The following is a 27,464-nucleotide window of genomic DNA, read 5'->3' as shown; positions in this document are numbered from 1 at the left end:
TTCGCCCTTTGTGTCTGAAAATATTTGTACGCATGCCACTTCAATTTCTACAGCCAGTGCTTCTTAATTAAAGGATAAAAGGAGGTTTCTGTGATTAAATGTGTGGAATCAGTTATTTAGACTTAATAAAAGTTTCTACTTGAGAATAAGATCATTCTTGCACATTGAATTGGGTGAAATATTCCAAAAAGACAGAGGGAGAGGGAAGGAGAAGGAACAAATCTTCACATGCCCTTTGCACATGCCTGGGAGTGGAGACAAAGGAATTACTTATGTAGCAGCAGAAAAATCTCCAGATTTCTGCAGATTTTTGTTAATATTTCCTAAGTATCATAAAATGGGGGACATTTAAAACCTCTTAGGTGGAAATGAATTAAATTGAACTGGGATGGTTGTGTTTTTATCTTTCAGGGTGACATTTACAGGGCTACAGGGTGTCAGTGGGAAAGACTTTTGCAGGAGGTGTATTACACAACCTTAGTCTTCCTTAATGCTTCTTAGAGGCATGAACTTCTTCTCCCAAAACGACCATAATTTGGGCCTCTGGGAATATGGACGTGGTGGCATTGCAGAGCCAGTTTTTACAGAAAAACATAAACCTCCCTGAACATATTGAGCACAAATGTGGGTTGTTTTTTTTTTTGGTTTTTTTTTTTTTTTTTTTTGTATCAGGCATGTAAATGCTTTATATGTGTGATTCTGAGAGGATGTAGAGAGAGGAAAGACAGACCCTTCTTGTGAAGAATGCATCGTTTTCTTTTCCTGCATTGTTTGTCATGACTCAGAATGCAGAAACAACAGATTATCTCAGTGGTGGGTGTGCAAAGGCTCATGCTTACCACAGAGAATAATGTGTTGGGTAAGTACTCTGTATGAGAAGCACATGGTGGGCATATCGCTTATTGGGTTGAATTAGAATCAAGCACACATGCTGGGCAGCCACGAGATGCTTGACACCAGCAGTGTTGCTCCACAGACATATTCGTTCTGCTACCTCCACATTCTGGTAGGCCTCACTTCGGTCAGCTGTGCTTGTGGAGGGTGTCTCTTGTCTGTGCAAAACCATCCGTATGGATCCACTCTAGAGACATCTACTTTTATCCTCACAGTGGCAGCGACCGTTGTGTTTTTATGTCTCACTCACCTTGCATCATTGTAAATGAGACTGCAGTAGGTCTGCCAGCCTAGTAGTACCGTAGAGCGTTTCAACCCCATTAAAGTCTAATGGATATCTGGTGACTGCAAGCGTACTGCGTGCCAATTAGAATATTTAAGCTGGGCAATAAAAAGGAGTTAATAAAAGCACCTTAGGACTTGAAAGTATAATTGAAGATAACTGTTTTTTCTTCAGATGTTTGGACAATAAGATTTTCAAGTTTTTAAATGAAAATCAGTCTGACAATCTTTAAAGGCTAAAGAACATGCAGAAAGTTGTCTTCTTATCCTGCTTTCTCCATGTATTTTACTAAGTATTTAGCAACCTAGTGATTTTTTTTCCACCTCACATTATAATGAACTCTTTCAAAACTGATAGCTACTGCAATCAAATGTTTAACTATATGTTTCACTCCACATATAGAGCAAGAACTTCACTGAAGATATAGAATGCCAGTGGCATGAATATTTAATAGCTGTATTTATAAGGTTTTTAATCTTTCAGTCTCTCCCTGGGATTGCCAGTCACATTTGTCTGGTCTGTGATCCTCTGTACAGGTATTTAAATTTCAAAAGGAAAAAAAAATGATAGAAAGGAAGAAGTGCATGCAATTTCATAAATTAGAAGCTGTGAAACTTTCACCTTATTTGTTAACTAAAAAGTAAATACAAAAAGATTTTCTATTCTTTTGAGTTTCTGTCTTGCAGTATAGTGTATTTCATTTCAGTGTAAGAGATGCAGTTAGTTGGTAGAGAGCTACAGACCAGCTTCACGCTGGGGTGAATTGGTAGAGCGCCATTAACTTCTTTTGAACGAGACCAGTTGGTTCATGGTAGCTGTGCCTGTGGCCCACATCTTGATCAGAAATCACAAAATTCATACATTAGCTATAGTTGTCATGTGTGGAAGCTATTATTGAGGTTAATTGAATTAATTAAAATAAATATTTATGTTTTAAGCAAAACAGTTTATGTTCTAGTAAGATAACAGACACATTTTACACATCCTTTTCTGTGCTGGATTTTCTTCCCTACAGATAATGATCTTTCAATCTCTGTTCCATAAATATGCATGTCATGTTCAGGTTTCTATTTAAATGCATGCATGAGTAAGTAGCGCTGAATTTGATTAACTTCATTAATGATAAATAATGAAGAATACTATTTTAACTGTTTTAGAACAAACACCTACTCACCTGGCTAATATTACTTGCTTGAGTTGCCTTCTTCATCCTAATGGGATCACACACAGGGGGTAAAGTTACTCAGATATGTATGTGTAGGTTCAGTCTTTTATTACGTAGCAACCTTTAGAGCTTTTACTATCTGGCAAGCAATCATTTATATCCTTTTTAAAAAATATTTATGACTTCTTTGACTAATTGCTTTTTACATGACTTAGAGCCTTTTGCATTGGTACCATTTGTTAAAGCACATTCAGAAGCAGGCAGAGCAGAATCATTTTTCAACTTTTTAGTGTCATTTTTATAGACAAATAACACTTGTAAATGATGGATAATAGCCGGCAGAATGCTGTGTTGTATAAAATGAGCATGAATTATCTTTGCTGGGAGATAGAAGGTTAACTTGCCTATGAACTAATTGAGGAGCCTCATGGTAAATGCAAAGTGGTGCATACACATTATAAACAATGTCCTGAAGTAGCTAAAAGGGCAGTTTAGGTTAGTTCTGCATTTCAGTTCTTACTTTGAATACTAGCTAGTTGTTTGTTTTTTTTAAAGAATAGTTCTCAAAAGCCCTAACAAATTATGACGAACCTGCAGGAAGTACAGAAGGAGAGACAGAGCAGGTGTCTTTAATAACATGACACATTAGCCTGTCATTGCCTTTTGGGGAATCTCGTGTTTTTTCAAGTCTGATGCTGGTTTGGTTGCTTCCATTTGCAATTTTCACTTGAACATTTGTTTCTTGTCATGTAAAATAGTGTTTGCTTGGCCAGAGAAAGTTGCCACATTTTTTTGTGTTCTGCAGTTCATAGTTTACATTTATGCCATATTTCGTGGCAGAAATCAAAATAACTGCCTTTCTTTACCCAAGAAATATGCAGTTGCATATTACAAACCTGTTCAACTGAGTAACTTTTTTTATAGGAAAGAGTTTGACAAATGCCTGTTACTGTCAAAGGATACAGGTGCTCATTGCCAAGTGATGGCATGATACACAGATCAATCTAGTTATGAAAAATTATTTAAATAAACCATGCAAGACTATGACCTAAAAGGACCCCATGAAAGTGCATAACTTGATGTACAAGAATGGTGCCAGTGTTTTAAATGAAATTAATGAAATTATTCAAGTATTTTAAGTGTGTGTGTTCAATAAAAAGAAGTAAAACCAGACTTTGGGATTGCAGGTTCAATCTAAAAAATCCACATATTATGGTCACTTTCTGATTAGAGGGTCTGGATCCAATCTGTCAGTGCCACATTGCACTTTACAGGACATGGCTGCAAAGTGGGGGTAGCCAACCTTTTGACTGTCTGCAGAGTGAAGACTCTTCCACTCCTTTTATTTTTTTCACAGTCTGATCCTTGCAGGTGGTTAACCTCTTTTGTTATGGCAACTCCTTCGTGGGCATGGAGAAAGCTGTAGACCATCTAAACTGTTCTGATGGTTCACAGCTGGTTTGTATCTCAAGGGTGGTCAGCATGTCCCTCATGATACAGTTGAACATGCCTACAGCATAGCCAAAATGCAGGCATCACTCTTTCAGTCTTGTGCCAGGTCTGGTGACAAGCTGAGCTCTCCTACATTGGGACACATTTAATACCTGCAATGTGGCAGGTGTAACCTATCCTGGGATGGGGGTGATCCTCATGGCTGCTGTACTAGGAACAGCACAGAGTGCTGCCATGCCCACCCCAGCTGCAGGGCAGACACTGCTGCTGTAAAATGCAGCATCCCAAGTCCTTCCTCAGGGGCTCAGTATGTTCTCTGAAGCCCCACTGAAACAGGGGGCTTGGGCTGACCTCAGGACTCAAACTCATGTTCCCACAGAGTTTTCCGGTGCTTTGGTAGGGCTTGCTCACCCTTGTGGGTCATTGTAAATACTTAACATTGTATTTACACATCCTGTCTTTAATTTTTGCAATGGTTTCAATTTAACTTTTAAATAAATATTTAGGGTGGGGATAGAAATTAAACAGTTGAGTTCCTGCCAGGATCCATTTTTTTGTCCTTTTTCAAAGGCACTCATGAGACTCAGACGTAAAACTCTGGATAATATCCTTCCAGTTATGGCATCTGGCTTCTTGGCAGCCTCTTTGAGGAGTTGGCAGGCTTGGTGTTGCCTTTAGATCCAAAACTAGCTCTCTGGTAATTTTTTTAAGATGCTTTCCCCTTCTGCTTGTCATTTTTGCTTGGTTTACCTTTGATTCAGAGGAATTCATGCATTATTAATCATTTGAGTCCATCGTGCTTGCCCAGTTTTCTGTGCTAGCCAGAATTCTCTGGTAAAAAGAGCTTGTTAATGGTTTAAAGATAGGCACATATATCTGTTTTAAAGTGGTCTCCAACTGTGTACAAGACTCTATCATTTATTTATTTATTTATTTATTTTCTGAGTGAATCAGAATAAAGGGAATCTCAACTGCATTGGTCTGGAATAGCCTGAATGTGGGGTTTTTGTTGTTGTTTCAGTAGATTCCTTATCCTTACGGTAGCACTCAGATCTGTCTTTTCAATGCTAGCTCTTTGGAAGATAGTGTAATACATTAAGTTTAAAATAAAACAGAAACAAAAAACATCATTTGTATAGGGAATATTTGAATTCTTCAGCTTTTCAGATATATATATATATATATGTGTGTGTGTGTATATATATATATATATATACATGTATATATAGTTTGTTTTTTGTCACTTCTCTGCCTTTACTGATCTAAACTTACCCCCCTGTGGACCCTGCCGTACATCTTTCAGTCTCTTATGGCTCCCAATTTTCTGAATATTTTTTTTCCACGTTGTGCATAATGAGCAGCTGTGTATGTGTGAGTTTGTGTCTGCGTACCAGCATGTGCGTATGGAGCAGCACTGCCTGAAGGCAGCTTGCGAGCCCATGGAGGGGAGTGTATCAGTGCACTCATCTACATGCTGCTACTGACAGCACAGTGCAGTTCCCCCGCATCACAATATTCAAGAAATCACTGTCTGTGTTCTAGCTTGCATTCTTACTACCACACTGCTCCCTGATGTGCACCCTTTGCTGAAACCTCGGGGAAGGGAGGGCTTGAAGCCTGTGATATTACCTTTCCCTCCCAAGGAGAACTATTGCTGCGCTGAGGCCAGCACTAATTGCAGCCTTTCACACCCCAGCAGCAGGAGAGAGCACCAGGCAACTCCCCAGGCAGCCACCTCGCCTCGCAGTGCCAGATCGCAGGTGCAGCATGATGGAGGCAGCCTTTTCTCCCACAGCCCTGCAAGCCCAGGGCATAGGGCTAAAATATTGCTGCTTTCTTTTTGGAGCGATAAAGAGCACGCACTGTTTGTGGTTGTGGGCTTCCACAGGATGGGAGATTCAGAAGCCCTTTGCAATTTTAGGGTTGTTTTTGTGTAAAAATGCATTCTAGTGGAGCCAAAAGAATTAGACCACAGAGAATTTTTGGTCAGAGGAGCAGTATTGTTGCTGTTTAGTCAATTGTTGCAGATAAGAAAAGACTTTGGTGGATCCCTACCGGACAAGTTGAAGAAGAGCCAGTCTACATTTAAAAGAAAGCATATGTCAGAGGGAAAATATTAGAGAGCATCGATATATTTCTCTTATAATTTAAGATCCTTTTGAAGTCTTCTTGCAATTTAACACCTACAGGCCCCTTTAAAAAGGGTACAAATCTGCTTTGCATGTATATATCTCAGCACTTAAAAACTCTGCTTCATTACAGCTGTATGTACCACATAAATGCATGGAAATGTATGACTGAGTTAAACAGAATAATGCAACTGGCATTATTTCAATTTTAACTGATCATGCCTCTTCCCTGCTGTTGCAGACAGAACAGCCTAATTACAGAGGCAGTAACAGCATGCCATGGTCAACTTTTCATGTCAGTTTATCAGCACAAATAACAAGTCCAGCTCATCCCTTTCTTTGAAAAAAGGGAAGAAAAAAAATAAAACAAAACCCAACAAACAACCAAACAAAAACCATTAGCAGGAATCCAATAAATTCAGCAGGAAACAGAGATATTATAAAACAAGGCACTTGAAAAGCCAGAACTTGCTTGAGCATAGGCCTGTGTGTGTTACAAAACACTGATTTCTCCATTTTAATTATTGACTTTATAATAAAGGCACTGTTCAGGAATTTTGACTAATTGCATTCATTTTCAATTCCCATTTCTTTTAATTAGTTATGACTCAGACTTGATTTGTTATCTTATGCTTCATTATTAAAGATAGTTAGCTATTGGAAATTACCAGTGCACTCTGCATAACCTCTCCCCACCCTCAGCTCGCATACAAATACATGAAGAAGTGCTGTTAGAGAGAGGTCAAAGTTGGTGTCCATGGGGCTAGACCTTGTCACTAGCTGCTTTATGGTGTGAGGAAGAGCAGTGCCAGGGAAAGGACAGAGTCACCAACCCCTCTAGAATCACCAAATGCTCAAAGTCAACCTGCATGCCTTGAAGCATGTTGAAACCTGACGTGAACCAGCTTGGTCCAGTCTCAAGTGATCTTTCATCGCTGTAGTCAATCCCTTTATCTTTTGGAGAAGGGATAAGCTGCCATAATGTATGTTCATCTGGCAGGGAACTGACTTTATTCCCTTGGTTGATTTGCCTTGACTTTCCTGAGAGCCCCTGTGAAGACGAATCTTCAATTGCAGCAGTATTTCTCTCCTCTTAACCTACAAAATAATTGCCTCAGCTGAGATATGTCTCTGTTAGCTTTTTAAAAAATGCTGACTTATTAATAGAAGGGTTTTTTGGTGGTTTTTTTTTTTCTGAATTACATCAGGCTTTCTATTTATACACTGTTTCCTTTCCTGACTTGACAGTGGATTAGGGGACAGTAGGTAGGTCTGTGATTTTGGTCCTCATGAGATACTGGCTCAGTTCTTGTTAGATATTTAGGTTTTCATTATTCTTGTTACACTCTCTTTCCTAAGGAGAAATGTAACTAGGATTGAACTCCCTTTGTGGTGGAAGTTATGAAGTGTGGCTCAGACAGTCCAATGTGCAGTGATCTACATCCAGGTTTTTGATCATACAGTCACAGAATCATAGGATGGTTTGCATTGGGTAAGATCACACAGCCCACCCAGCCCCAACTCTTGCCATGAGCAGGGTTGCCCCCACCAGCTCAGGCTGCCCAAGGCCCCATCCAACCTGGCTTTGAGTGCCTCAAGGGATTGGGCACCACAGCTTCTTTGGACAACGTAATCATTTATTGTATGTAGCACTGCTGATATGTAGAGTTGTTGTATGTCATTCCACAGGCAAAGGTTGCCTTGGAGTTTGGGAAACTACAGACCTACAGCCTTCATTGCCATTTGGACAGCATCAGCTGCACACTCTAAATTACTATATGCCATACAACCACTATGCCTGTGCAGTAACAGTAAATGCAGAATAAGTGCATCAGCTTTGATGGCTGAATGCTGGGTAAGGCAGAGCACCTTAACAGTGTAGAACCCATTGAGACTCCCTTTGGCTTGTACAATTCTATCCTCAGTTTTTACAGTGATGAATTTTATTCTAAGTGATAAAACAGTGCTATTCAAAAGCAACAGTTAGTATCACTATCTGCCAATATCATCTACATAGATTAGGAAGGCAACAGCCAATTAAAATTTCAACTCTTTGTTTTGTTTTGTTTTGTTGTTGTTGTTTGTTTTCTTTTTTTCAGTTCTTTCTGCAGGTTAAAAACATGAATGAGCTTCAGGAAAGTAATTTGCCATAAGTTTTTGCAGCTCTCCTCCTTTTTTATCTGTGAGAGAGTGAGGAGATATTCAGCTTTCACTAGAAAACTGCTCCAAGATATGTGTTTATAAAGGATAAAGACATTAACTTTTTGTTCCCAGGAAGTTTAAATTGCACTGGGTTTGCAAATTTGCAAAGTACTGTGTAATAATACATCAGGCCAGCTCAAGATATCCGTGGATGAGTGTGTCTGGTAGCTTGATACTGTGCGGATAACTGAATGAGCTGAATGCTTATCTTGTGTTGATTCTGAGTTTATGAATGCTAAAGACGGTTCTCCATGTCACTGGTTTAAAATCTTTGATTAAAGCAGCATGGCTCGTTGTTTGAATGAAATGTAATTCTGGTAATCTGCAATTACTGCATAAGCATTAGCAGAAATGGGAAAAAGCACTGAGGTCACAGAGAGAGTGATACCCAGTCACCATATGTATTTATTAGTGTCACCTACAAAATTTATGAAGCAAAGTAGTGCTGAAAGAGTTTGCTGTCTTTGTAAGCAGCGCTCATTTGAGGAATTGCCTAAGATAAATGGGTTTGCCTAATTGAATCATACACTTTCATAGTGTGCTACATATAAAACTAGACTAGGAAATAAATATAATTAAAGTAAACATGCCCTTCTAATTAGTAATTGTTTCTGCTGTTTTAAGCAAATTTCAGTGGCACAAAGTAGCTGTTCCAGTGTAAACCTAATAACGAAGGCTGTAATAACAGGTGTAAATTAACACAATGGAAAACATTTACAGTGTAACGTTCTAAATTAAAAATGACATTAACAAGTCTGATTTTTTAAAAGCTGTATAATTAACATTTATTCAACCCCTGACAAATTAGCGCAATACAAATACTGGATGATTTTATTTATAGCATATAATATTTTTCACGCTTTGTTTTTATTAAACAGTAAATGGAGTGAATGTGGTTAATTTCTCCAAGAATAAGTCATATAAGGGAACTGACAAAGGAAAGACAAGGAAAAAGAGAAAGCAAAGATATGTACCCAAAGGCACTCACTTTTTTATGTAAGTGGCGTGCAGGAATTGTTTGAACACTTAACAGTATCGTCAGAATCTCTGTTCTTGACAATGCATTCTCAGAAATAAAGCACTGCGAATAGTTGAAGTTTGGAGGAATACAAGTGCAAACAGAATAATATCTATTGTGCAATAAAATTCTTGTGCGCATCCCAAGTGCATCCTCAAAAAAAAAAAACATAATGTACTGCTAAGTGCTTAGCATTGATGTTTGTCTCTACAAATAAATATTACCAACAGTATTTTCATTTTATGGTGGCAGCTAATAGGATGCCATGAACAGGTACAGCAACAATATCCAAACGAGACAAAAAAATTGCTTACCCTGATTTGTGACAAAAGATGCCATCATTTCTACATTACAAAAGATGTCTCATCCAACTTCTTCTGCCTCCCAGAAAGAAGGCAACATGGTACATCTTCACTGTATGTACAATTTGGTGGGTACAGGGAGATTTGTAACATTTTTTTGGTTTTCAGTTTGCTCATCAAACATCAGAACTGTTTCATGTAGTTGCTGTGTAATGTCTTCTTACCCTTACAGAAAGGGTAGTTAAGTACTGGAATAGGCTCCCCAGGGAGGTGGTTGAATCGCCATCCCTGGATATGTTTAAGAGCCGTTTGGATGTGGTGCTCAGGGATATGTTTTAGCAGAGGGTTTTTAGTGTTAGGGTACTATGGTTAGGCTGTGGTTGGACTTGATGATCTTCAGGGTCTTTTCCAACCTGGGTAATTCTATGATTCTATGATTCTTTTGTGTCATTACCTGCAAGGAGGCTGCAGGGACAGGGCTATTGGTCACTTTTCTCAAGCTGACAAGTGATAGGATTGTGAGGAAGCAGTCACATGTAGGTTGGATTGCAGAGGCTTAGGTTTGATACTAGGAAGAATTTATTTGCAGAGAGAGTCATCAGGCATTGGAATGGGCTGCCCAGGGAAATGGCAGAGTTCCCATCCCTGGAGGTGTTTAAGAGACATGGCACTAAGGGACATGGTTTGGTGATGGGACTCAGTAGGTCAGGCCCGTAGTTAGACTTAAAGCTCTTTTCCAACCTCAGTAATTCCATGGATAGTTAATTCTATACTCAACTGCAACACATCATAGGAGAATTCAGAAATTACAACTTCATGTTTCCAAAGGTGAATATGTTACACTGTATTTGCCTTATCGTTGCAAATCCTAAGAGAAAGCAACGTAGCAGTTATTTTAGTAAACTTAAGCTCCAGGACTCAGCTTTTTAGGCAGTTGGCTCCTTCCCAGCTGTGGTTTCAATAACATCCTGGACGTTCCCTAAGTCCACACTGACGGCTGTTTTCCTGAGTTGGTTCTCAATGACTTGTACTTTATGTTTGTATATAGTTTGTATACAGCTTTATATATATAGTTGGGTATAAGTAGGATCTTATTCCAATCTTACCCTGAATAAATTAAAATAGCATGCTCAGTATGAACAAGGTTATACCATTTATATCCCCTGAAGATGTTATGTGTTTAAGTTTGGGGACTGAAAGACCATTTGTGACATTTGGTCACTGAATTATCTTTTTGTGGCTTGTTAGTTGCCTTTTCTGTTGTTGTCAAAGAGAATTCAGATCTTTTGAGCAGCACAGAGTTTGAGGGATCAAAAGTAAATTTCTAATAGGAAATATTATCTGCTCTGTGTAGCAACCTTCTGGAATTTTTAGCATCAGCAATTAAGTTCCTGATCACAAACACAAGATATTTTAGAAAAGCTCTATTTGTTTTTCTCCCATCTCTTTTTGCATGCTCTGCACGTCCCTCTAGAAGCTAAACTTGGTTCACTGGGTGATGATGGAGAAGATATTCCTGCTTTCACATGGTTACAGATCACTTTCTGAATTCTTAAGTACAGATAATTTCTCTGACATTTAACTCACATAGTAACAAAATCATGGCCAAAAATTATTTCATATGCTGGCTGTGTATAGTATTCTGTCTCTTGTCTCAGAGGCTGACAATGTAAAACACTGTCACTCATCTGGACAGAGTGTTTGGGGCTGCGTTGTTCACTGAATGGGTTTTTCCTAATGTTTTTTATTTTGTGGATTAAACCTGACTGAGAAAGAGGCACATGAACAGTCTGGCTGGTGAGAACCAGTGCGGGAGGAGATCTAAGTGACCTGTTTTGAAATAAGAGAAGAAGCTGTGGAGTACACAGCCTGTCTCTTGTAGCACTTCCTTTTGTGGTTAGGTAGCATTTCTAAACATATAACCTAAATCTCTTCTGCTGCAAATTAAGTTGAGTGACCTAGCAGACAGAGAACACAATTCATCATTGTCTGCTCTGCAACAAGTTTTTGTAGGTGGGAAGATCATTATCATGTGTCTCCCAGTCTTCTCCTTTCTAAACTAGACAAACCCAATTTGTCCCTTTTCATGCCTCACTCCGATATGAACCTGTTTGTTCACTTCTGGGCTGCACCACGTCTTTCCTACAGCAGAGGTCCCTAGGCCAGACACTCTCTTCTAGATAAACTCTCTTTTGCTGACAGCAACTCACGTACTGAGAGGAGCATGGGGTTGCTCTCCTGCCCCTACTGACCTTTTAGATGCAGCGTAGCTAAGGCTCTGCTTTGTCAGACCTACAAAGCAAGATGTAGGTAAAACAGAAAAGGTGCTTGTGTTTGCTGAGTTCCAGTGTGCCTGTCAGCTGAGGCTGAAGACTGCAGAGCTCAGCTGCAGGTCAGTTTGGGGTGAAGGTTGTTATCAAAAAGACACGGGCAATAGGAAGACAGTGAGAGGATACGAGATGTATTGTGTGCTTGGGTTGCTAAAATGGGACCCAAATGGGACCATGAATCATTCAGCTGATTCTTCTGTTGCAGGATACTGTCTGGGTCATATCAGGTTCAGGGAACCTATGGCTTTATACCTGCACCCTAAGACCAGTGTTCTTTTTACATTCCTGTTGTGTTTTACATATAAATTCTTTGAGATGATGAAGCCGTGTACCAGAGATTGCTCCTTCTTATAAGCTTTCACGATAAGGGGCATTAAATAGACTGCAATGTGATAGTTCCCACACTGGAAGTGGGAGGCTGTTAACTCTATGAAGTGCTTTTCTCTTTCGTTTTAGGGAATCAGCTAATGTTTTAAGGTTATACATTTTCTCCAGCATTTGAGCAAGTAGATTCATTAAGGGAAATGAAGTTCTGGAATTTCTGTTTTGTTTAATTTGGCCCCAGGGAGATACACAGTGCAGTATGGTTTTTTTTTCTGTTTTGTGTATGTAAAATGAGTTATGTCATAGTATGTTAAGCCTGGGCTTTTAAAGATGTTAGAGAGCAGATTAATTTGAAATGAATAAGTTTAAATAATATTATCTTCAGCTTGATATTCATGTGTACCCAGCTCATCTATTCCTCTTCATTTAGTGTGTTGGCCCTTTCCTAATTTGTTTTCTGAGGTTCTAATAAAGTTTGCCTTTTCTTTATCATGGTATCAAATTAGGTAGGCTTGATATTCATGCATCAGAAGCAGCAAAATGTTCTTTAGGATCGTTTCAGAACTCAGAAATCCTTGACAAACCTTTGTCGATGATTTGCTGAGATATTCTCTTTGTTCACAGCAAAACAGAATGTGGGTATTCTTACACTTATGCCACAGCTTTCCAAGAGACAGTCCCACATTCAAAACTGAAACAATTCTCTGGGCTTTTCTTTTAGTTGTATTCCAAAATAAAATAATAAAAGAAATAACATCTTTATGTAAGTCATTTGCTTTTCCGTTTTCTAGAAGGAAATAATTCCCTGCTATTTTCTTTGTTTCTGAGCAGCCATGTTGACATTGCCATATCAGAAAGTTTGAAGGAGGGTTGAGTGTAGTAGCAGTTTTCTGTTTAATGCTGCATGCTAGCAACAAGATATTCTCTTGCTGATAGCAGCTTCTGTTTATTTTTTTGCACTGGGATGTTCCAGTTACCAAGTGTGAATTATACTGTGCTTTGTTTGGAATCAAATAAAAATCGCATACACCCACAGTGATCTAGTTTTGTGCTGGCTCCCCACTCACCTGAGTGACTGGGGCCCAACCAGAGGATGGCAGGGGGCAGCAAGCACTCTGTTAGGTTTCTGTTCAGCGCTATTTCAGGTTTCTGCCATTAAGCAATGCTTGCAGAGGGTTGTTGCTCTTCATTTGTATTGCAGCCCCCTCCAGGAGCACCTCCTCTCTGACATGTAGGATTTTGGTTAAAAAACAAACAAACAAACAGAAAACATGCAAAAAAAATATATAAATAAATAAAAAAAATTGGTATTAGAGCTACCGGAGTCATCCCATGTCTTTTAAATGTTAAGCTTCTTCCATAAAGTTCAGATGTAACTCTGTAACAATAAATCAGTTAGCTACTGTGGAGGTTTTGACTGTTACCATTTCTAAGGTTACAGAGCCTGAAAGCCTGGGAGCAGTCAAATCCAAACTGTGATTCGCATTCTTATAAGTGCTCAATTTTTAGTGCTGTGAACGTGAGTTTCATTGAAGTGCTTGGATAGTGGTCAGGACAGGGCTGGTCATGTCACCAAAATCCTGTCCATTCTTAACCAAATGAAGGTCGGAGGACTGTGGGTTCATAAGCTGATAACAACTCAGGATGGGTTCCTCCTCTATTGCTTTTTACTGTTGCAGAAGATTTCCTATTTAAGCATCTTATGCATGGATTTTCTGAACTGGAACATGAGGGGAATTTCCTTCAGCCTTGTTGTCCCTATTCCTTTTGTTCGCTAGTGAGCAAATGTGTATTTTGACTCCTCTTTTCTGTACTAAATTCCCCTAGTGAGAAAGAGGAAAATTAATTAGGACAAGGGGGAATGATTTTAAACTGAGACAGGGGAGGATTAGGTTAGATATTAGGAGGAAGTTTTTCACACAGAGGGTGGTGACACACTGGAACAGGTTGCCCAAGGAGGTTGTGGATGCTCCATCCCTGGAGGCATTCAAGGCCAGGCTGGATGTGGCTCTGGGCAGCCTGGTCTGGTGGTTGGTGACCCTGCACATAGCAGGGGGGTTGGAACCAGATGATCATTGTGGTCTTTTTCAACCCAGGCCATTGTATGATTCTATGATTCCAATTTAGGTGGGTTCTATGTGCAACCTGCCAGAGGAGGATTTTTGTCTTCCTATGTTGCTCCCACGAAACCAGCTTCACTGGGCTTTCTGGGAGGACATACAAATTTTATGTTCTTGAGTGCCAGAATGAGAAAAGGTCAAACTGAATTTTTAAGGCATTTCAGAAATTTGCAGACAAAAACAATCCACAGATTTCTAAGCTTCCTACCACAATAAAAGGAGATCTTTGCCATAAAAGATTTGAATGGAAATATTGTAGGTTTTCCCTAAAGTTATGTTTTTAAAATAATAAATACAATTTAGATTCCTGCCTGTGATTTTATAGCAATATGTAGAATTCAGACACTTCTTAGCACTTTCAGGCTGAAACATTGAATTATTTTACACTTTATACCATGCAGAAAAATGATAACCTTATAATCCACTGTGATGCAAATTATGAACCCAGAGCTCAAATAAAGTGTAGAGTAAAAATATAATGCATCTCTCCTAAGTTTTCTTTGTGGTTGCATAAACTAAAATTTTCTGAGCAAAAAACAGCCAGGACAAAGCAGCTGCTGGAGAAGGGGCATGGTGCTGCATCTTGCTTCATCATGTCACTTCCTCCCTACCTTGGACTGGAACCAGGCTGATGCCCTTCCACACACAGCATCTGCCTCTTTGGCACAGTTACTGCATAGATGTCTCTGGAGAGGCTTCTCCATCTATCCCCCTCCATTAAAGCATCTGGGTAATCTTTTGTCATTTTTGTGGCATCACCTTCCAATTCAGACCTATATAAAGACGTTTTTGACCTGCTTGAAACTGAGATACGAGAACAGTCGTGCTGTTTCTGTGAGTTAAAACACACTGTTGTGCTTTGTTATGTTTAGGGTTTTGTTTTCCTGGCATGTTACATTTTGTTCTGGATTTGTGGGCTGGCCATGTCACCACCACTCTCCTTAGATGGCAACAGATTACCAAGAGAGGCACAAATGTTAAATTTGTTTCAAATGCTTTTAGGACATGGTGAGAGAGAAAATACAGGAATCCCATTGCACGTCACTTAGGAAATGGAGTGCTTCTCTGTGCTGCTCTGAAGATGGGCAGTACAAAACAAGATATTGTTGTCTTGACAAGCAGAATGAACTGGGGCTAGCATGCATAAGGAGCATACATGAAACCATTTCCCCTAGTACCAATCACACAGTATGTAGGTAGATCACTAGATCATAGAATCATAGACTCATTTGAGTTTTAAGGGACACTTAGAGGCCATCTAGTCCAACTCCCCTGCAATGAACAGGGACATCTACAGCTACATCGGGTACTCAGAGCCCCATCCAGCCTGACCCTGGATGTCTTCAGGGATGTGGCATCCACCATTTATCTGGGCAGTTTGTGCCAGTGGCTCACCACCTGTATTGTAAAAAAACTTTCTTATGTCCAGTCTAAATTCCCCCTCTTTTAATTTGGAACCATTTCCTCTTGTCCTATCATGACAGACCCCACTGAAGAGTCTGTCTCCTTCCTTCTTATAACCCCCCTATAAATACTGGAAGACCACTATCAGGTCACCTACACAGCTCCAGCTCTCTCAGACTGCCCTCGTAGGAGAGGTGTTCCACCCCTTGGATCATTTCTTGTGGCCCTTCTCTGGACATGCTCCAACAGGTCCACATCTCTCCTGTACTGAGGACTCTACATTAGGATGCAGTACTCCAGGTGAGGCCTCATCAGCACAGAGTAGAGGGGTAGGATCGCCTCCTTTGCCCTGCTGGCCACACCTCTTTTGAAGCAGCCAGGGATAGGTCTGGCTTTTTGGACTGTAAGAGCACTCTGGTTCATGTCCAGCTTGCCATCCACCAGTACCATCAGATCTTTTTTGGCAGAGCTGTGCTCCATCCTTACATCCCCCAGCTTGTACTGATAGCAGGGATTGCCATGACCCAGGTGCAAGATCTTGCACTTGGATTTATTGAACCTCATGAGGTTCACCTGGGCCCACTGCTCAGCCTGTCTAGGTCTTTCTGAATGGCATCCTGTCCCTTGGGTGTGTTGACCACACCACACAGCTTCATGTCATCTGTGGACTTACTGAGGGTGCACTTGATCCCACTGTCGATGTAATTGATGAAGATGTTAAAGAGCACCAGTCCCAGTACTGACCCCTGAGGGACACCACTTGTCACTGATCTCCATCCAGACACTGAGCCACTGACCACCACTCTCTGAGCATGATCTTACAACCAGAATCAGATTTTTTGTTAAGATATGATTTAGATTTGGATTTGGGCTTAGGTTTAGGTGTATATGCATCATTCCATTTTCTATCATTATATCTCAATTGTGTGAAATGAAGACAGAAGCCTGTAATTCCCCCTGGTAGGATTTTATGCTTACAAACTGATAATAATTATAAATAAATAAATAAGTAGATAAATAAATAAGATTAAATAAAAAAATTGCAGTTTCTTTGTAAAGTGGTTTTAGTGGGTTTATTATTTTTGACATTTGCTGTAACTATTTTTTTTTACTCTATACAGCTGGCATAGGGTTTAACTACTTTGGTTATTGCTTTTCCTGCATGTGAAGTTGTTAACATCATCCATGTTTATTTTTAGTATATAGATGAGCTACAATATCTGTTTAAAACTCACCTCAGCCTCACCTGTATATTACAATGACTCCCCTGTAGTATTATCTAGTCTATAAAATGCTATAGTAAGGTCTCCATCTATAACATATGAAAGAAAAATGAATTAAAGCATCTCAAAACATTGATCCTGCTTCTACAGAAGCCGAACTCTGTGGCTGGCCACTGAAGTATCCAAGAAGATGTGATTTTCTGGAAATACATAAAATCCGATGATTTATACACTGCCATCTTCATTATTTGTTTCACACTGGGGCTGTTGTGTGGTTTCCATAACCCTGTACATCATGATTTAACACCTAAAAAAGACTGTCAACCAAGATCTATTTTAAGCCAAATGTAACATAATACAATATAAAATTTACATCATTTGCTTGATTAACCCTGATGAACCTTCAGTCATTACACATTACTGTAAGAGTAAATTGGAAATGTTGCTTTGTTAATAAAACATGTATAGACATTTTCATGAGTCATAGATTTGATGGCTACTAACAGATGACACATTTGTAATGAAATACTGAGCTTGGTCTTTCCAAGAAATGGTAGTACGGTATAGCTCTGCAGTCCTGAGTCCTGTGCTGCACATGGGAGGCAGCCAGTGCTGCATTTTGGTGCCTTTTGGACATCAGATAATTCTGCACGCTGATCTAAATTAAAGGGTGCAGAACATAAGAACAGACAAAATTCGGCAACCTTTACGGTCAGATACTGAGCCTCTGAGTGACCTTTGCTGGTGTTTCGTTGGGGGTTCTTAACAGTGCCAGAAGGGCTGGAGCTAAACAAATTAAAGCTATAAAAGGAGTCTTCATCAGCTGTGGAACCCTGTAAAGTTTTGCTTCTTTTGCTACTGTGCCAGGAATGTATTTTTTGTTATCTCTTTAGTGGTAAAGGACTCTTAGATCTGGTCTTAATGGTTCATTACAGTCTTTGCTTTTGCTGTTCCAAGTCAAGTTGCACCAGGATAAACTGCGTGATAACGTTTTTCTGCTGGTTACAGAGCTCTGGCATTTTCTGTGCTATGTGAAGTGTAGCTCAGTGTACTTCTCAGTCCTGCAATTAGCTGTGGATAGGTGCATCACTGTTCGGAGCCCCACTGAAAGAATATCCTCTTTGAGTTTCTAAAGAAAATCAGGAGCAAGGAGGTTTATTTTTTGCTTAAAAAGATCTTTAAAAAAAAATAATAGAGAGAACAAGTCATTTGCACTTCTCCTGTGAGGAAAGATTGAGGGAGTTGGATTGTCTAGCTTGGAGAAGAGAAGGCTCCAGGGAGATATTGCGATCTTCCAATAAATGAAAAGAGCTTGTAAGCACAAGGAGAACCGAATTTTTGCACAGATGGATAGTGACAGGACAAGGGGGAATGGTTCTAAACTGAAAGAGGGGAAGTTAGGTCAGATGTTAGGAGGAAATTGTTTACTCAGAGAGCTGTGAGGTGCTGGCACAGCTGCCCAGAGAACCTGTGGTGCCCCATCCCTGAAGGCGCTCAAGGCCAGGTTGGATGGAACCCTGGGCAGCCTGACCTGCTGGGTGGCAGCGCTCCCATGGCAGGGGGTGGGGCTGGGTGGGCTGTGAGGTCCCTTCCAACCCAAATCATTCTGTGATTCTATGATCACTTTGATAATTTTTCAGGAAATTTTGTTTGCTTGATTAATTATTGAAGCTGCTACTGAAGATTTTCATTAAATCCAGTTTGCAGCAAATATGTGGTTAGCAAAATTTTGAGTAAAGTATTTAACAATTTCTGCAAAATATCAGATAGATTCTGAAAGGCTGGATATTTTTCATTACATTTAAAATGTTCTGTCCCAACAATAGGCAATGGAAGTGGACACCATTTAGGCAAGATGAGCAGACACCAAGTCTATGTGAATAATTTTCCTCAGTGTGCACTCCATTTACAGAGATGAGCAAGGTGGCTGATTAATATATCTATGCATTATGCATATAAATATATTTCATATATATACATATATATATATATAAAAATAAATATATAAACTTTTTGGCTTCATATGACTGGAAAGAGCCTAACAAAGAATTTTTAAGGAAAACACAAACACATGGGTTTGGCAGAAAATAACTGGAGCAATTTCCCATGCATAAGGAGGCCATTGATAAGAGAAACGATTGTAGGGGGGGAAAAAAATCAGAGAAGTGGGGTGTTGTGTCAGATATCCCTGGTGGGGAGATGTAACACGAGACTGGATCAGATGCAGGCAAGGCAAAGTTAGGTAGGGCCTTGTGTCACAGACCACGGAGTTTAGTGATTTTAGGCTGGGCAGAAAGAAAGAATTCCTTATTGATCCCTTCAGTTGTTGTATTTTTGAATTACAAGGTAAAAGTAACATTAACAAAATCAAACAGAAGGGCTTCACTGTTCTCTGTCTGTTCTGTGCTATTCAGTCTTGAGTTTTCTTTCTCTCAAGAGGAATTATTTCCACTATCTCATCTTACCCTATCTGCTTCTTGACAACCAAGCTCTCCATTTACTTCAGGATTTTTTAATAGTTTTCCATAGTTTTGAATATAGGAAAATAAATAAGTAAATAAAAACTCATTGAAGGTGTCAGCTAATTAACAGTGACGAATTTGTAATATATGAATATTCTTTCAGATAACACTGTTAGAGAAGCACAGCAAATCTTCCCATGAAGCTTAGGTCCTAATATGTAGAATTAAAGGCGATAGAAATGTTCTGCTTCTTCCTTGGTTCCTTGTCATTATTAGATCTCCACCCATTTTAGGTATTTTTGTTAGCAGTCTTAGGGTTATAAGGAAGAACACCAGCACTTAATAGCCAAAAAGAAAACAATAAGGAATTGAGTGTAGGATTGTCTGTTACTGGCGAATGGTGATATTTTTCATATCTATCTATGTATACTGCTGGCAAGATTTTTATTTCTCTCATTGGTTAGAACTCTGCTAAGGGAAGAAAATGTGCATGTTTTATCTGTAGCAGAGCTGGAAGAGGTGCTCTTGCACCAGCAGATGTTGAACTAAATTGGATTTTTTTTTAATGTTCCTCCATTGTGATGTTTACTGCTGTGATTCAACAGCCCAGATTCCAGTCTTGATTGCAGTCATAGGTTTTGTCAATATTTCAACACGTATTTAAAATTCAGTCAGATTGCATGAAAAGACCTCATATTTTGTAACACCAGGTGCGAGTGCCTATGTGATACCAACTGCACCCACAATCAGCTTTCTTTGGCTTTTTCCAGTTGCCCAGTATGGCTCCTCGAAGACCTACTTTGAATTCTCAGATGTTGATTTTGCAGACATGAGCTATGTATATATTTCTGTGTGCGTTAATTTCAAGAATGTTATATACCTACCCCTGCAAATGAAGCCCCTGGTTTCCATCTCAGTGTTTCCAGGCGCATAATTAAAGCAATCTTGCACCTTTCAGCCTGCACCTGCCACAGAGCATGTGGCTGGCCCTGCTCAGCTCTGCACGAGCGTATTCATGTTTGTGCGGCACTGTTTCATGGTTAATATAAATCATAAACAGGCTGTAAAAGATGAAGCGTCAATGAATCCTAGCTTTAAAATTGCTGGAAGCTAGAAGTTTTAAAACTGATACTGCAAAGTGAAAAATGAAATTTAACCAGGCATTTTGGTGAAGGAAAAATAATTTATTGGATGTAAGATGAAAAGCTGTGAGAGTAAACATCAATCTCATCTTAGACACATGTCATTGATTGATGTTTGCTCTGTGCTGCTGCCTGGAGGTAAACTCTTTGAAATAGCAAAGTAGGTACTTTATCTGTCTGTGGGTAGGAGCACAGTTTGTTAAGTTACTGCTTTTTTGAGACCCTGCTACATCTTTATGTTCAATCAAAGAGAAAACAGTAAATCAGAGTAATTGCTTTACCCCACGGCATTTCTGTTTGTAAATGGGAAAAAATACTGTAAAAATCCTCAAATTAACTTCTGCTGTTTAAGAGAGATAAAAAGTCTAAAAAAATGTCAGTTGTGACCAGGGAAGGCATTTTATTGATTGTGTCACTTGGTCATCAAAGTCAGCCCCTTTGTTATAATTGAACCGGTACTTCAAATGTCGTTAGGGAAAACATTTAAAGGTTCAAAAATATGAGACTGCCATCTCTTAAGAGCTCACCGTAACCATTAGCAATTAGTTCCCAAATAGACATTATTTATACTTAGTTGAAAAGGAACTGGCCCTGAGAAACTGGCCAGCAAAAAGCGTGGACGTGAGCAGTGAAAAAGAAAACAGACATTAAATGATGGCTCTCCAATGCTGCCTGGCGATTCAGCAAGAAACATAACCTGAATCGTAATTAACTTGTCAAAATTCAACCTTTTTCTTCTGAGGCTGTTGCCCTTACAAGGTCTCAAGTTGGCTCATCCCTTCGTGTTTTAAGATATCACAGAGATTTGAGAATGACAGCCCTCCTAAACTCAGAATCCAGTTTCCATTCTGAATCCAGTTTTATAACCAGTGTCCTGCATCAGGACTGGGCTGTGTTTTTTATTGTACTGTATAAGTTTTTCTTTGGGTTAACTCTTTTTGCCTGCTTTGGAGTAAAACTGGTAATTCAGGGGAGAAACAGACTATTAAATATTGCAGAAAATGTCCTCACTTCAACCTGAAGTTTAGTATTTTGAATCATGTGTCAGATTGCAGTTTGTAGGGAAATATTGAGAATTATCAGAAAAGCATTTAAAAATTTATTATTTTTAATATTGCACTTTTTTGTTTGTTTGTTTTCCATAGCTTTGAAACAGTTCACGTTTTGCTCATAATTCAGAAATGACTGTGCACTAATATTTCATTTTAAAGATAAATGCTTCCTCACAGAAAACTTGTTCCCATGTCCAGTTTTATCCTTGAATCTCCCATGTCTTTCAGTCATTTGCTGTACGGATTTGGGGGTTTGGTTTCTGTTGTTGTTGCTGTTTTTTTTCTTTCTCATTTGGAAGATGATATCTCTGTACACTCCCCAGGGATAGTTAGTCCCTGTATCTGGGAGCCTGGAGGTGGTTTCATTTCCACAGTGCTGGGAGTTGCTGTTGTGGTCTGACTGTATTTCATATGGAGGCTATTTACTGGCTGTGAGGAAAGAAGGGTCAATTTGGGCTTACATCAGGATGTCTGGGTGTAAGCTGACAGTACCTGAGAAAGCAGCTCAGTCCTTGCAAATGGTATCTAGGTGTTCTCATAGGAAGCCCACAGGAACTGGCCTGTCAGAAAATGGTGATCTGTTATTTAAATAACTGCATATTCCTTGAATCTTTCCATGGTGATGTGGCCATTTCGTGGTTTCTGAAAAGACTGAGCAGCATTATTAAGGTCACCAAATGGCTGTGAAAGGGTGCGACATACAAGCAAAGGTGCAGTGCTTTTGCTGCTGGGAAATTGTGTCTTCCTTGGAGTTCAAAGGGACATTCCCTAAAAAAATCATCGAATGATTAAGGTTGTAAAAGACCTCCCAGACTATCTAGTCCAACTGTCAGCCCACCCACACCATGCCCATGGACCATGTCACATGTACATGGTTCTTGAACACCTCGAGGGACGGTGACAGCACTGTTGACAAAGCTGATGCATTGCCTCCATGTAGAATAGACGTTTTTATTCCATTGGTTCCAAGTAGTGATGTTTGAGGGGGGTAAAAAATTGTGTTAGAAATACTGTGCTTTTTTTTAAATTAAAAAAAAAAAAAAAAAAAAAGAAGAAGAAGAAGAAAGAAAAAAAGAGAAGAGAGAGCCTAAAACTTTAGGCTTTTTATATGATTGCTTTCAGCCTAACCTGAGACTACATAACTCCTTGGACTTTGTAAGAGATTAAATCAAGTCCCAGGTATTTCAGGTAAGGTTATTGCTCTGCTCCCAGGCTGTCCCCTGAGCCAGCTGTGTCTATTTCTAATTAAGGACTGAAGGAAGCGGTTCCTTCTGATGTCAGGAGTAGCGTGATGAGGCTGCGAGCACTTCTGGCAGTGCTGGGGAGAGGTCAGTGCCACAGCCACCCTCCCTGTCCATCAAGTGGGAGCCACAGCCACAGAGGGGGCGACCATAAAGGTGGCCTTCCCAATGTCATCACAGCAGCTTGACAGTTGTTATTTGTGCCTCCTCTGAGGAGTTCGGCAACCCATTGGCATTTTGATCTGTAAAACACCTGAGAATGGCATTATTCAGAGAATCCTAGGAGAAGCAGGGGAGGTAGACCTACTGTGACCAGGATAAAGGTGTACTGAAAGGGCTTCAAGCCTCAGACTCTGGTGTTTGGACACAATTAACTGGTAGATGTTTCCTTCTCAGTGCATCTCTTGGCAGATCATAGGGCTGGGATAAATCAAAGTGTGTTTTTAAAGCAGTGTGCCAAATGCAGGGCAGTGTGATTATTATAATACAACATTTATTCATATGTAACTTCTGAAGGTATTTGAACCGTCACTCATGCTTCAGTTCATGTCCTTTAAGCATGAATTTGTAAGATGCACAGCATTTTAAAAATAACAATATACCATTTAAAATCTATTTAAATTCATCCTTTTGGAGTTTGACCTCTATAAAACAAATATAAATGATGCTGACTTTTAAGAGATGACTGCTTGTATGTTCTTTGTCTACCCAGTCTTGCAGAACTGCTTCGATATTTTGGTTTACTGTAGCAAAATTCTTAATCTGTAAACTGATGTCTGAGTGTGCATATAGCAAATGTATATCTACATACACCACACACATATGCACAGATGTTCCAGTGAGAAAATAATCTTGAGATTCTTTGTGAACTCTATGAAAAAGATGAACACAATGTAAATGATTTAAAAGGTACATATAAAGCAAACGGAAGGAAGAAAGGAAGCTATTTAAAAGGATTGTTTTCCATTGAGTGAAGTGTTTGTAGTGTAGACAATTGTAGCAGTTGGCAGTATTCTCCTTGAACTAAAATAAATACATTTGGTGACATGCGTTCAAGGAAATGTGATTCTTACAGCATTCATGTATAAATAAGGAGCAGCCTTGCAAATGCTGGAGATTTTGCCACCTAGCATTACCAAAAGAATGCAGCTCTTGACTTGATGCTCTTTCTAACTTACTGCTTAGAGGTGGCATACTGGGCATTGTCACACTGTTTTGCTATTTGCATAATCATTATGAATTATTGCAGGCTGTGAGTTGTGGCCAACAGTGAGCATCTCGTTTGGGAAAAAGGGTTCAGAAATCTGAGAACTTGTCTTACATCAAATAGGTCTTCATCAAATAAAAGGGATATTGGAGACCTGTATGTCTCCATCAAATAAAAGGAATAAAGAAAAGCCTCTCCACTTCAGGAGTATTACACCACAGCATTTTTAAATTCGTGTGAGGTGTAGTGAAGAATGTTATACTTGTTTACTTTCAAGAAACTGGGTAGAGATCCGTATTATAATTAATCTCAGAGGATCTGCCCATCTCTATTTGACTGCAGGCTGCAGTCCAAATGCAAAACATCTGAAGGAGTCAACAGGGGATGGGGAAAAGCAGCTGAAGATGAAGTTATAAGTGGATCCCTGCAAATTCAGGAAAACCCATCCAGCAGCAGTTATTCGTGGTGGCAGAAAGCCTATTGCAGATGCAGAGGTGGTTGTTAGAAGGACTCTTACTCCAGCTTATAGGAGGGGAGTGCACTGAGGTGATATGCAGTACTGACTGGGGACTACCAGTCACACAACAGTAAATGGTGACTACCCAGCCTCCTGGCATCAGTAGTGCACAGTATGTGAACTCCTCTTCAGAGCCCATGGGGATGTCTTTGCTGTGCCCTTCTTCCTGGAGGAAGAATCCTATGTTCCCAATAAACTCCATCTCTGTCTTTGGCATCTGCCCATAGATGGCTTCCAGAAGGGCTGCCTGAAAGCCCACTAGGATTTGATGCAACCTCTTGAGTCCTCACGTGAGACCTCATTGAGAGAGCAGATCTAGGAAGTTAGCAACCTTAACAAGCACACGTAAGGCTTTGTGTTCATTTGGTGACTGCTAAGGCATTGTTTTTAAATCTGCCAGCGCCTAACATATCCTACATATTTTCAGCTCTCTCAAGTCTAGAATTAGAATCAGATAGCTGCTGGCCTTTTTGCAGGCTTGCCTGAGGCACACTAGGTAATATCACGTGGGAAGCCGATGCAACATATGTTTTTCTAACCGGGAAGTGGTTAGCAAGGCAACATTTTTTTTCATTAACACATGGTGCACTTACATGACATTAATATATGTTTCTACTTTACAGATTTATAGTGCCAGAAGAAAAGCATTAGCTGAGCTAGGCAAAATAGGCAACTCGTCAGAATGTCCTGAAATAACAAGTAAAGCTGATGGGATACATTGGCTTTCTTTTGATGAGAATAAAGCGTACAGAAGGAAATGTGTAAACCTGTGTTGTTTTGAGGAAATATGGGGAAAAGATTCTCTGTTTCATGATGTCTCACACTGTAGTTGAATCCTGAAAACAAACAAACAAACAAAAGTTAATTTTTATATTGTATGTCTATATTGGTGTCTAATTCATCTCTAAAAATTAATGCTTAGTGTTGTGTAGTATAGTGATTTTATTCCCTCTCCATCTACGCTCCACCAGCCGTATATACACTGTCATGCTAGTATTCATGTATTCATGCTCTAAAGTTGTGATAGTGTCAAATCCATCAGCAAGAGGAATTGTTTCAGCAGCACTTTCATGACTTGGCTGATTAACAGAGATCAGAAGAAGCAGCCTAACTGTGGAAACCACTACAGCATGTAGTTTTAACAGCTCTTTAGGGAGCTAGTTAATGAAAGAATCACTACAGAAACACATCCATGTAAAAAAAGGAGCATTCTCGCACAACACTCAGAGGATATGTCGTAAGTGGAAATATGTTCATAATTTCTATTTACTCATAGCTGTAATTACCATCTGCCTGAAGAGTACTTTCCATCTTTGTCAAAGTTGCTTAGATATTTCCTTTGTCACATTTCAAGCAGTGAGGTTCTGTGCAGACTAGATCCTGCCCTGCAATTCCTTTTCTGTTCTTCTGTAAGAATTTAATTATCTATTCCCTGTGTGAAGAAAGCATCAGCATTCCCAGAGACCTGAGCCTCCCTGGTCTGCTTGGACTGGCATTCAACTGATTCATGTTCTTGCTTATTTTTTGCCATCTGTCTGCAAACCAGAGTTCTTCACTTTCAAATTCACAGTGGTTTACATGTTGCTTGCTAATTTTTAACTCTAAAAATCTTTTCCTCTTTTTGCTGTAGTGTCTACGAGCCGGATAGAAACGTGCTGCGTAGGAAAGAATGGGAAAGGAGAAATCAGGAGGCCCAGCAGGAGGATGGCACGTTTAACACCAGTTACTCCCTCTTCAGTGAACCATACAAGGTAGATGCTTTCCGTCTGGGAGACTTTTTTATTTTTATTATTATTATTATTTTACTTCACAGTATAAAACCACAGCCTGTAGAAGGCATTGTTCAGGTCTCAGCAACCTCCCACAAGTGCCAGCCCCTCAAAATTTGCATAGAACATTTATGGTTCATTGAGAATTGGATTTTTCTTACATTAGCTTCCTATAATGTTCAGCAGCACATGAGAATGAAATAAACGAGAAATGTCCTAACAATATTTGAGATGGCATTAAAACTAGGAGGTGAAGGTGATGGTGCCCTGTTTCTGCAACACTTAGGAGAAAGTAATTGTGTTAGAGCTGTGTGTGAAGGTCAAGCTATACAGTAAACATCATGCTCCGGCCAAGGTTAATGTGATGAAATATCTTGTTTTGTTGTTTTTTGTTTTTTGGTTTGTTTTTTTTTTCCTGTAAGCATTACCAACAGTATTTGTCTGCTAGGCATGTTTTGCTCTCAGCAAAGGCAGAAGTAACACAACTCCTTATTTTAATCCTCATGGAAACAGCAAGGTGAGGCACAACCATCTCTGCCCGCCTCCTGTTGGAAGGACCCAGCAGGATGCTCTGCACATAACCACTGTCTCCAGAAGCCTGCAAGCCAAGCCCTTGTGAATGGGACTAGAGAGCAGTATCCCATAGAGGGTGCCCCTCTGCTCTAGCTAGCCAGTGACTTTGCCCATGTGCATCAGAACAAAATCATGTATCTCATAATGTGACCTTCCAGTAATGCCCAAGTTGTTATTAAATCCACCATACTGTGAAAATTTTCCCCTCCATGCTGCTTCACTTGTCCTTGACGCTCTGGGTACTTCAGTGCCTCTTTCCAGATTCCTATTTGGTACCTGGCACTTGGCTACTGCACCTGACTTCAGTGCTTCCGAGCATCTGCCCGTGTCCCAGGGTCACCTTTAAACTTGCTATTCCTTCCAGATTGTTGTTGTTTCTAGTTCCTAATAAAAAAGGAAGATCTACCACCTTCAAACCATGTCCCTTGATAGAAGACAACTCTGCCTGCCTTGAAGCTGACCTCCAGCTGCCCGAATTTCAGATTCATTACAAAGGCATTTAGAAACCATGGGAAATGTCTTGAAATCTTCCTTAAGGCTTCCACTTGAAATACTCTACTGTGAGACCAATCAAGAGCTAATACACAGAAAAAAGCCTGAAACGTGTTAGCTGTGTCTTGGCATTTACTGAAGACTCCACTGCAGTAGGGACTAA

The 27,464-nt window shown here is 39.7% G+C and overlaps 1 protein-coding gene across 1 annotated transcript in view; it reads left to right on the top strand.

The window, feature by feature from the left end:
* AFF3 (AF4/FMR2 family member 3) overlaps window positions 1–27,464 on the top strand; it is a 315,282-nt gene that overhangs the window by 22,062 nt on the left and 265,756 nt on the right. The window contains exon 2 of the mRNA XM_015850512.2: window positions 26,098–26,218. Coding sequence (XP_015705998.1) covers window positions 26,098–26,218 — 121 coding nt within the window. The remainder of the gene's footprint in view (window positions 1–26,097; window positions 26,219–27,464) is intronic.

This window comes from Coturnix japonica, chromosome 1 (genome assembly GCF_001577835.2).
Source record: "Coturnix japonica isolate 7356 chromosome 1, Coturnix japonica 2.1, whole genome shotgun sequence".
In the NCBI taxonomy this organism is placed as follows: domain Eukaryota; kingdom Metazoa; phylum Chordata; class Aves; order Galliformes; family Phasianidae; genus Coturnix; species Coturnix japonica.
Note: the sequence above shows the minus strand (reverse complement) of the source record. Positions and strands in the feature narration are given on the sequence as shown.